Source organism: Falco punctatus (genome assembly GCF_963210335.1).
Source record: "Falco punctatus genome assembly, chromosome: 4".
NCBI lineage: Eukaryota > Metazoa > Chordata > Aves > Falconiformes > Falconidae > Falco > Falco punctatus.
In genome coordinates, this window is record NC_137583.1 from 50,120,652 (window position 1) to 50,132,663 (window position 12,012).

Below are 12,012 nucleotides of genomic sequence, written 5' to 3' on the forward strand. Positions count from 1 at the left end.
AAGAATTATAAATAAAGATGGTGTAGTTAATGACAATGGTGTTTTCAATGAGGCAGCCGCGCTGATGCAACAGTTTAAGCTCCATAAGGATTTGTGGTGCAGTATGACTTTCACAGTAAGAAACAAGAACATGACAAATCAATATGGGGTGCACACGTGAACTGGTCCAACAACAAGTTGATACATCTTGAAATCTAATTTAAATTTTAATCAAGCAGATTTATTAGTTCTTGATCTTTTTTTTTTTATCATCACTTACCATTCAATGTTGTTAACAATGACCTGGAAGAAAACAGAAACCGTTACTGATAAGGTCCTACATGGCAAAGATCAAGGAAGTGCAACATAATCTGAAGAACATGCCATTGTTAAACAATTATTATAACTGCATTATCCAAGCAGAACAAACACATGCACGGCCATACAGACAAACTCAAGGCTGTACTTCCAGGGGTAAAAAACTTAAGCAGATCTGCTTTTCGGCATAGACAAAAATAGGTTCCTACCTAAGCCAACAGGTAAAAACAATGGGGCAGCAGAATTGCTCTGCTGGAGAAGGCAGTTGTCAGATGCCTCTTTTCGCAGGACTTTTCTGTAGGTTCCACCTTCCATCTGCGCAGTCCTAAACAAGGTGGATTCCTCCCAGTTGTTCCCAGCAGCTCATGATGCTTCCCAGCATGACCCACCAGCACTCCCACCTGGCCCCCTAGGGCTCCGCTCCATCTCCCAGCTCCTTGTCCCATGAGTTCTGCTTTCACCATGGCCATAAATTAAACCTAGTGGAAAAGCCTCAAGCTAACACCAAGTGTGGACTATCTATACGTGGTGGTGGTGGTGCCCTTGTCTGGGAAGCTGAGATGCAATGAAAAAGCTAGAGGAGAGGAGGGCTTTGCAGAACAGTTACTCATGGGTGAGCTTCAAAGCAATATCATGACTGAAAGTGCACAAGACAGGTGACTCGTGTTTGTCTGCTGTTCCACATTTGCAGTGCTCAAACCTCAACAAAGATTTTGAAAATCGGCGCATAGTTCAGAGGAGAATCACAAAAAAAAAAAAATCATACTAAAAACTTAATGAGCTCATTCAACTTCAGCTTATCAAAGAGATGGTTCACATATAAGTCCCTGAATGAGACCCAACTCCAAGCATGAAAGGTCTGGTCAAAAACGTTCCTTTACCAAATTAATTCATGCTGTTACTTTAATTAGACAAAAGGCCCACAGGATTAAATCACTCTCCCCAAAGTAAGACATGCCTCTCCAAAAAATACCTCTATATTTCATTTTATGTGGTTGTTTACATCACTTTATCAACTTCCTTGAGATCAGACTCTAAAAAGCACTAACTCAGAACCTGCAGTTTAATTTAGTAAAAAAGAATTGTATAGTCAACAGAAACCTGGTGATTTGGGGTGCAGGCAGGGAAGTCCCATGGTGAGCGGTATCTCATTGGAACGTGAAGTGGCTGCTCACAGTGTTCTTGTGCTTTTGAGCAGTGCTGCTAAGAGGGCACATCCTCAGCTCGCTTGCCCTGCTATTACTACGTTTGCTCTAGGTGCAGTCAGGACTTTCTGAGAACAATCCCATGAGGAAGGAGCTTTTTGTTTGTTTGTTTGAATTCTGTAATGACTGAGAGTGCTCCAGCAGCCAGGTGACGGGGCATTCTCACTAACCTGTCCAGCTGTCCTGTTCCACCCAGGGTGCAGTCCATCACACAGCCCCAGCTTTGGTTCTTCTAGTTACATGTGCAATCTTGCTTGCAAACCCTTTAAAAGTTTTTCCCGATGTATGTAAAAGCAACAGAGATCAGCAGCAACACCTAGAAAAATCAGCTTTGCCATACGAAAATGGCTGAACCTGTGTTTACTTTGGCTGGAGGACAAATCACACATGATTTAGCTCCCCTCTGCCCACAGCAGATTAACAAATACTTTCTAATCTCAGATTCTTCTCATTTATACACCAGTGTCATCACTCCTGATCTGTGCTGCCATAAGTGAGATCAGTGACAGGGTCTTGGGTTTAGATATTTAAAACAAGTGTTGCATGCAGGAAAAAGCCAGAAAATGTCAGCACAGCTGTGATGGACCAAGCAGAAGGTCACAGCAAAGCTGTACGCAGTTTGTGCAGAACTAGTGACTCACAACATAAATAAATTCTCACATATGCCTCACCACGTTTAGCATAGCTATAGCTTTTTAGCTTCACTGCTTTACTTGAAAACAAAAAGAAACTAAAGATGGTGAATTTATTATTTTGTGTGCTTGGCTTTCATCCTTACTACCCACTAAACGTTTCCTTTCTGTGAAGAAAAAACACAGTTAGGTGATAGAGTCAGTGCTGTGCTATAAACAAAAGTCCTTCCAGTGCCTACTGGAAGACAGCATCCGACTGGAGCTTCTCAGTGAAGTGTACACGTACCATTGTATATCCTAGAAACAAAATATTTTGTTATAGCTGTTGCTGAAATCACAAGCACATAAACTGACACAGACATTCGGGGTGTGTTATCAAGGGAACATTCACATTCATTCTGAATTCATCAGAGTGTATTTTCTTGGCTGACTCACAGCACCATATATACTTATTGTACACTTACTAACATTTTATTAGAGGAAAAGAGTTTACATTGAAAGATTACACAAGTGTGACATTACATAGCTATGAGTCATACATCTTTGTGTACTTCGTTACCATGCATTCAGTGTATTGATTCTGCTCCAGTCATAGAAGTTTGGCTGCTCCTCCTGGCCATCCTGTGAACTTTTAGAATAAGAAGTATAGCAAGTTAAACAAGAGATATTCGTTATTTTAAAACGTGTAGCTATTGAAAAGATCATTTACTCACCCTAGCAACCGTGCTTTCCTGAGATGGCTGCATACAGCCACAAGCCTGGGATGGGCTCTAGCCAACATGCTCAAAATGCTTCTGAGAACCAGAGCCCATCAAGGGCCATCGCTCTTTCTCCTCCTGGGGCACAGAGCGCATAAAAGTGAGAGTTGTTCTCCTACACCCTTCTGACCTCCAGCTCACTTAGAAATCCTTTCAGAAGTGATTGCAAAGGAAATATGGAGGAGGTAAGGGGAAAGCATAGCTCTTTCTCTGAACAGGCTCTCAAAGAATCAGTCTGTCCTGCGATAGATCATCATTTTCCCTCCGTTAAGAACTGCCATTTTCGCTCTTCCGCTCTTGGATGGCTGCCAAGCAGCCATGACCCTCAAAAACAGGAGTCTGGGGCACGTTATCAAGAATTATTGAAGAATAGCTCCTTCAGACTGGGTATCTGAGCTAGAGGCCAAGGTAAGGGAGGAGAACAGTCTTCCCTTCTGAAAAATCCAGCCCAGGACCATAAATTGGCTACAAGCAGAGGAGTTCACAGAAGCTACTTGCATTATTTCTCTCATAATGTCATAGGGAAACGTTGATTTTGCAATCTTTGTGCAGCAAATGGAAACTCTGCTAGAGACCTGGGCTTCCATTAAATGCAAGTCTCCAGCGGAGACCAAACAAGAGTGGCATTAAACACCTTTCTGTCCACACCAAGATGGGCTGGAGACCCTGAGGGTGCCCAAAGCCGGAGGTCCCCATCCCCAGCACGTTTGCCCACGCGGGGCAGGGGATCTGCCTCCCCTGCTGTGCTCACTGCCCACCCCACTCCCACCCTCGCTTTTGGGTCTGGCCCCAGGGACGAAAGGGCAGCCGCCGGGAGGTGTGGTGGGATCAAACCCCTCATTCACTGCGTCTCTCTCAGCGTCCTCGGGGCAGGGACCCCTCGGTGTCCCCCACCCCAGGGCAGGTCCCTCACAGTGTCTCTCAGCACATGGTCCCCTCATGTCAGGGAGGAACCATCAGCAACCCCAGGGCTGGGACCCCCTCACCATTCCCTGGGAGGCAGAAAACCCTCAGCATTTCCTCAGCTTATGAGGGTCCCTTGGTGTCCTGGGGCTGAGACACCCCTCACCATCACCAGGGGAGGCAAAGACCCCTCAGATCATGAGGGTCCCTCAGTGTCGCCTGGGCAAGGACCATTCACTGTCCCCCACCCCACAGCTGGTTCCTCACAGTGTCTCTCGGTACACGGTCCTCTCACGTCAGGGAAGGTCCCGGGTCCCTCGTCCCTCAGCGTCCCTGGGGCTGGGACCCCCTCAACTCACGAGGGTCCCTCGGCACCCCCGGGGCTGGGACTCCCTCACCATCCCCTCAGCTCACGAGTGTCCCTCGGCACCCCCAGCCCTGGGACCCCCCCGTTTTCCCTCACAGCCGCAGGCAGCGGCCCGAGGCGAAGGCGGCCCTGAGGCGAAAAAAGGCAGCGAGGGGGGCCGGCCGTGCCGTGCCGTGCCGAGCCGTGCCGGGCCCCGCTCCGCTCCGCCCCGCTCGGGCTGGGCCCGCCGCCGCCGCGTCCTTTTATACCGGGGCTAAATTTAGGCTGCGCCCGAGCCGCTGCCTCCCGCCCGCCCCGTCCGGGACGCGTTTCCTCCGCTCCCTGCAATTGGCTTGAGGGCGCCCGCGCCCGCGTTATAAGGTGGGGAGGGCGGCTCGGGGCGCCGCGCCGTCCGCGTCCCGCCCGGCCGCACCATGGCGCTGAGCGACACCATCCTGCCCTCCTTCGCCACCTTCGCCAGCCCCTGCCGCGAGAAAACCCTCCACGAAGTGAGTCTGGCCCCCTCCCGCCGCCCAGCTGAGGCCGGCGCGGCTCATCGCACGGGTGGGCGGCGGGGCAGCGGCCCCTACCCACCCCCCACCCCCCCGGCCACCACCTCTAACTTTCTCCCTTTTCTCTCTCCCCCAGAGGTGGAAGTGCGACCCGGAGGCCAAGCCCCCCGCCGGCACCTGGGGCAGCCTCTCCCCACGCAAAGAAGATGAAGATCTCAACAACGTGCTGGATTTTATCCTTTCCATGGGCAGCGACAGCTATGGCCAGGGCACGGCCGGTGGGGACTATCCCCCTGCCCAAGGGGAGAGCGGGGGCTTTTACCAGACAAACCCGACCCCGGGATGCTACAGTGCCCTGGAGCAAGGCAGCCCCCCGCCCTACAACGCTGGCATGGTGCCGGAGATGATCCGCTCCGAGATGGACTCCAACTACTGCCCTCCTGGCAATGTCCATGGGCGGTTCTTTGTGACACCCAGCTTCGGGGGCCCGCAGTTTGTCGAGAACATTAAGCCCGAACCCGACATGGACAATTACGGACCGGTCCTGGGGGTGGTGCCCCAGGCTTGCCCAAAGATCAAGCAGGAGGGCAACGCAACCTGCATGATGGCCTATGAGCAGCCCCGGGTGGCCAGCTCCCCCCAGATCCCTGGGGCAGAGACCCCCCCTCTGAGCCCCGACGATCTCATGGTGAATGACTGCCACACGCAAATGATGTGCCCCTCGTCCGTCTCCTTCCAGCAGAGCTACCACCCGGCCCCTGGCTTCCACCCCCCACAGACCCATCTCCAGTACCAGAACACCTCCCAGTTTGGCCTTTTTGAGGACAGCCTGCCGTTACAACCCTCCGCACCCAGGGGCATGCTCACCCCTCCGTCCTCCCCTCTGGAGCTGCTGGACTCCAAACCCAAAAGAGGACGTCGGTCCTGGCCGCGCAAGAGGACGGCGACTCACACATGCACCTACGCAGGTTGTGGGAAGACCTACACCAAGAGCTCTCACCTGAAGGCCCACCTCAGGACGCACACAGGTAAACATGGTTGGTTGCCCCCATAACACGGTTTGCAGCCTGAGCTTTAACCCTGTAGCCCCTCCAGCTGTGGGAGTGGCCACAGTGGAGCTGTGACAGGTGGTCGGGGCCATAACGGCCAAGCGTTTGCCTGTGCATGTGTAGATCAGAGCTTTTCTAAGGGCTTCTAATGCTTTTTCTGAAAAGATTTTCCCTGCAGGTGTAGGTTAGAAGAAAACTTTGGATGTATTTGTCATGTACTCATTTAAGGCAGTTCAATTTAAAAAAAAAAAAAAAAACCCAAAAAACCCCAACTCTCATTTGGCTTAAAGGCACTTGGTTCTTGTTGTAGAAGGGCTTGGTAGCAAAAAAAAAGGATATGCTGAGATAAAGCGGGAAGGCTGCCTGGCATGTGATGCTGCCTGTGCGTGGGAGTGCCGTGCTGAGTCATGCTCTCTGATTTCTCCGACAGGTGAAAAGCCCTACCACTGCAACTGGGAAGGCTGCGGCTGGAAGTTCGCCCGCTCAGATGAGCTCACCCGTCACTATCGCAAGCACACTGGCCACCGGCCCTTCCAGTGCCACCTCTGCGACAGGGCTTTCTCCAGGTCGGACCACCTGGCTTTGCACATGAAGCGGCACATGTAGCCCCAGAGGCTCTGACCTGCCAATGGTAGACATTCGTGAACCGCTCAGGTGCAGAAGTGTTAAAAACTTGTAGCTGGTACTACGTAGGGAAGGCACCAATGCTCTAGCAATGGAAGCTGAGGATTTGACACAAGGAGACTTGGCCAGTCATCTCCTGCAGAGAATCTGACGTGACCGTAGCAGTGAACCTGCCCGTCCCGGTCAGGAGAACAGGGGTTATTTATGCAGCTTCTATGAAGGGTAAACTCCATAAGACTCCATACAGATTGTATAAAAGAAGCTGTAAATATGTTGGTTTTTTCCCCCAATTCTAACTGCCCTAAGCTTTACAAGACAATGTTTGTATGGAAACTGCCTGAAGTTGACCCTAGAAGAGATTAAATGAATGTTACTGTAGCTAACGATGTTATTTTAGATCTCGGTTGAAGGCATGGCTAAGAGAACACTCCTATTGTTAGACTGTTCGTTTCACAGGTGCAATAATATTCTTGTCTGCCATGATCTACACTAGAAGTACAGGGCTTGATGTCTTGTAAGAAAATAACCTATTTTACTAAGTTTTTTATATATTGTAAATAATTTTATACAATGAGAAATATTGTATATGTAAATAGAAGACAAATGGGTATTTTGCCTATTTCTGTTTTTATAAAAACGTAATTTTTCAATGTTTGAAAGCATTTCAACTTTTTAATAAAATAAGTTTTTAATTGATGTGATTTTTATTCTCCTTCGAGATCTCGCTGTTACTTTTTCCCTGATGGCTGGACCAACCACCACCTGGTTATGTTTTAAATTATCAACAACTGTAAGAAGACGCTTGAAAAAGCTATGGTTTTTTGTAAAACAGATAACAGGGTACACAATTCCTTCTCAGTGGCAAACCAGGTAGAGTATGGTGCTTTATCAAAAAATCAAATAGGAAAGTAGATCATATTCAAAATATACTTCCTAAAAATGGTTAAGTAAGCAACACTGTCATTTCAGTCTCATTTCTAGTTTATGCTAGACTATTTTAATAGCATCCTTAATGTTTTCCAGATGCAGTTATAGTTTTGCCAGCAGTGTGTGGGTTTTTACTATAAATTTAAACACTGCATTTTTGTAATTACGGGGCTTATTTTAAGGCATTTTGTATATAAATTATCCTTGTTCTCAAGAGCTCGGTACAGAATTCCAATAGAACAGTAGTGGAATTGAAACATAAATTCACAACACAGGTTAGAATACCTTCATAACTCATTCCCCCAAACTTCAATTAACTTTGTAATTTGTAATCCCACCTAGATTTCAGGAGTTAAAGAAAGATGTTAACTATTTTGGAGAAGCGTTAGCCAGGAATCCAGACTCTGAAAACTTAATTTCAAAGAAACTAGCTACTGCAATAGCTATAGCAGCAAAAATATAGCTGCAACAAGTCAAACTGAGCCCCACAAATGCTCTTCCACAGCTGTGGATGAGATTGTGAGGCCACGCAGCACATCTCTGCAATTACTCTGAAAGCCTGATGAGGATCCTCTGTTTTTACAGCTATGGTTTAGTGGTGAGCCTTGACACTTGTAGAACAGAATCACTGTTAATTAACTACGCAGATTCATCTCAATAGTGGAGCACTTTCCCTTCACATCTGGATACTTGGAACTTGATTTTGATCAAGATTATGACATTTTTTCTGACTTTACAAGTTAGAATATGCAAGAACGAAACCAACAGGAATACTTTTAAAGTAACTGCAAATAGAGCCATTCTTCTGTGAAAGCAAAGCCTGCAGTTGTTCATGTGGAACAGATGTATTTTGGGCTTCTAATCACTGACATGGAAGAATGAGTTCCACATTTCTCTTTTATAGCTCTTTCAAAGTGAAATATAAGGGAGATTTAACATTTCTTCATTAAAAACAAAACATTTATTTGCTCAAAAAAATTGCACAATCTAATTCCAGAAAGTGAGAATGACTTAAAGATGTTCTAAAATTAGCACATTCATTGTTGCAACAGTTCTAGGTATTTCCTTCTCTTTCCCCATAGCCGAAGATTTTCATATTTCAGCATGTCCTTTGGTGTTTATAACCTTAAGAACACAATTTTTGAAAATTGTGTCTTACCCTTACCTTGCTATAGTCAGCTGGCTTTCCCTTGCTCTTTCAGAAGAACTGGAAATGTTTTTTAGCCATTCCCAGGTTTCAGTGATGCAGTGTGAACTGAAACTTTCCCCTCTTTTGTAACGTATTTAAAAAAGAGGCAGAGGTCTGTCCCCCGGCTGCCATGAGTGCAGCCCCCCTTGGCGCGCTGCCCCACACTTGGCTCAGGAAGGTCCCCAGACAGCAGGGGAGAGCTTGGAAGCATCATGACGTGTTCGCCTGGCTGTGCTCGTCCCCAGCCCCCTCTCCCAGGGCTGGGTAGTGGGTGGGCTAGGTGGCCCTTTGGCCACTTGCGCATCCCCCCAGAACACAAGGGTGGCAGGAAGCTGCAGCCAGGGACCCTGTACAAGGTGCTGCCCAGCTCTGGCACGCAGAGGGAAACGTAACCAACCCTTAAAAAACACCTTGTGTGGCTCTGCTGTAGCACCAACTGCCAATGGGTGCTCTTCCTCCTCCCTCCTCTGGTACCTCTGCATGGGAATGTCCAAGCTTCCCTGGGCTCCAGCAACTAGTCTAGCTGCAAGGATCATAACACCTGCTCCCTCTGCTCCTGCTCACTCCGAGGGCTACACGTTAACTGCTTAATGCTGTGTTACCAAACAACGCTCAAATCACAACGATCAAATCTGCCGCTGTGTAAAGATGCGCAGGTTGTGTCTTCTGAGCTTTTAGAGTTGCTGTGACTCAAGAGAAAATAGGGCAAAGCCATCCTCATCTGTCAATATAAAAAACCCAAACATATCAAAATATATTTAAATACAGGCCTCTGAAAGTGGGGAGGGAGGGGGGCACAAAGCACTAGGAACAGCTCATAACCAACTTTATTTTAATTGTTTAAGGGAGGGCATATATGATAATTTCTGTGTGGTCTTTACAGGAAACTGCAGGTTCTTGAATCTCGAGATAATCTTGTAGCAGCGAGAAAGAGATGCTGATCTCATTCTTCTCACATTCTATTACAAGTAATTGTCAACTTTCTTTTTCTTTTTATTTAATTGCCTTAAATTAGTACATCCAAAGAGGTGTCAATGTGATTCCACCAATCTACCAAGCCCTCCCTGGCTAGCAGGAAATCACTAACACTCTGCAGTGTCTTCTAATAATAGACAAGCAAGTCGTCATCTTTTAAGTAATTTTGTTCTAATTAACACTAAAGACCCAGAACCCCAGCAGCCTCCCAGGCAGCACACAGCGAAGCCCTGCCCTTTTGATATGCAGCTATCCTGGATTTAATTTGACACACTAGGGAAAGGAAAAAAAATAAAAATAGTTAAACCCAATGGAGAAAATTTAGAGTCCATTGTAAACAAGATTTTCACACATATTCTTGTAAGATACCACAGCGCTGGGCTCCCTATACTTGCAAGATAGATTGGCAGATTAGATAGAGCACATTAAGTACAGAAACTAGCAAATCCTGCACAATGCTCCTAGTGAAAGTTTAGCAAAACTTGCTGAACGTAAGACACCATCCAGAGAAGTTCCTGTTTAAAGTCAGTTAATTCTGCTCTGGGTTTCAGAGCGTCATTTCATTATGCTGAAAACCATTTTTCTCTCACCTGCTGACTTCAGAAGTGTCAGTTAAATTTGTCCTACATGGGAACTTGTCTCCAGAAAGCACCGTAACACAGAGACTGCTGTTGCTGAAGCAGCACCGGGACCAGCATTAGATCCTGCTGCCCCTGCAGCACCCTGCAGAGCAGCCCAGCACCACCCCAGCACCCTGCCAGGGCGCTTCCCCATGAATTTATTTAAACCCCAAAGCAGAAAGCTGGACTAGAAACCCTCCGGCTTTCCTGGAAGTTCATTGTAGATTTGCAGATGTTGTTGGCTGGGAGAGTTTAAGCTTTAATTTTGGCCATAGCTTGTGCAGGGATGGGGGGGTTTCAGCCGGTGCGAGCCCCCAGTTACTCACAGCCATTTACAAACTGCCTGCAAACATTGGCTCGCTCCAAACTTCAGTCCTCCATCCACAAGAAGTGCCAAAAAAAGTTGGTCCATTCTTCAAATTATAGGATCGTGTGGTTCTGCGGTTTTCTGTGGTAGAAACTCTGTGGTTTCTAAAGCTATTTTGTGCACCTACAACACAGAGTAGCTGTTAGGCTTTTCTTAAGTTGAATTTTTCAAGCCAGACTCCCAAGCTATAGCAATTTCTTTTGCTATATTTAAATAGAACAACTACAACAAAGTCATGTAGCCATCACTATGGTAACTCACAGTGTTGGGGGAAACATAAAGAGGAAAATTCAATCCAAACACCATGTAATTTAATAGGGAGAAAGCAATCCCTGTTGCTCACAACCAAAACGTGCTTGGTGGCATCTACAAACCTGAACATTCCTGCATGGCCTTGAAGCAGCGGGTCTCAGCTGTGTCTGCAACAGGTCCCGCCTGCCCAGGACTCATCCTGGGTGGCAGGAGCAGAGCTGGGGGGGGGGACTGTCCTGAGCCTGGCTAGCAGGGCAGCAGCCCCTCTCCACCATGACTGCAGCCCCAGGCTTGGGCACACCTCCATTCCCAAACATGCTTCCCATGGATTTGGAGAAGGAGTAAGTTTACAAAGCCAAACAGCCCGGTAGCGTAAACCACGCATCTGTGCACCGTTCACATGCCCTGGAGGTAACTGGCTCAGCTTATTGATTCCCAGAGACTCCATACGATTTGATCCCAACCATCGCGTTCCCAGTCACTTAGACTGAGATTGGGAATGGCCTCTGCCATGAAACAGCACACTGAGCTTGAAGCGCACAGAGGAGGCAGGGATTTATCCTGAACTTGTCAGACAGAAAATATGTTTGATTTAATCTTTTGAGGTCTGACTTTTCAGCCACAATTATTTGATCTTACAGTATTTTATGCAGACACAAAAAATGAGTCATATGCACTGCTTTATGTAATGAAGAGGTAAACAACTTCACTCAAGCCACCTTTCCAAGCACAAGGACAGGAGAAGCAACAATATTTTAATCATTTACTCTGTAACCATAGTTAGCATTAGCTACTGCTTATTTACCAGCTTCAACTATACTTTTCATTTGCTAAAAGGGATTATTCTGGTCTTTGTAGCAAGCATCAATCTGGCAACACAGAAATTGCAGATGAACTTACCTGTTAGGGGTTTATAATTAGATACAGTATCCCTTTAAATCCCTTTTACTTTGGATTTACTTTTCTTGCCTTTCTTACAGCTCCGAGCATTCCTGGAGTTCTGACCTATTGTTATGTCATCAGGAAGTATCTGAAATATCCCTTTGGACATCCCCTGTGACATTTCATGTATTAAGCAAGAAGCTACCGAGCCAGAGGCCGAGACACCAAATGTTCATGAGGAATTAACCAGCAGAAATCTATCACATTTGCAGCTGCTAAGGAGCATTGGGAGAATTCATCAATAAGGAAAGCAATGGCATATGTAAGAGGTGCTGTATCGGCACCAAGAAAAAGTTTTAATTGTGGTCATTACATCAGAAAACACTAACCAGACCAGAGATAAAGTGTTCAGAGTGACTAAACAAGCGTCACATACAGCAGGCAGGAGATGCAGCAATCCGCTCCCAGTATTGC

General features: G+C 46.9%; 1 protein-coding gene across 1 annotated transcript; it reads left to right on the forward strand.

Moving 5' to 3' along the window:
- The first annotated feature begins 4,502 nt into the window (after nucleotides 1-4,502).
- KLF2 (KLF transcription factor 2) lies at nucleotides 4,503-7,022 on the forward strand. The gene is made up of 3 exons (XM_080385954.1): nucleotides 4,503-4,650; nucleotides 4,790-5,681; nucleotides 6,133-7,022. The coding sequence occupies exons 1-3, from the start codon at nucleotides 4,576-4,578 to the stop codon at nucleotides 6,306-6,308; spliced, it is 1,143 nt and encodes a 380-aa protein (XP_080242080.1). The 5' UTR covers nucleotides 4,503-4,575; the 3' UTR covers nucleotides 6,309-7,022.
- Nucleotides 7,023-12,012: the final 4,990 nt, after the last annotated feature.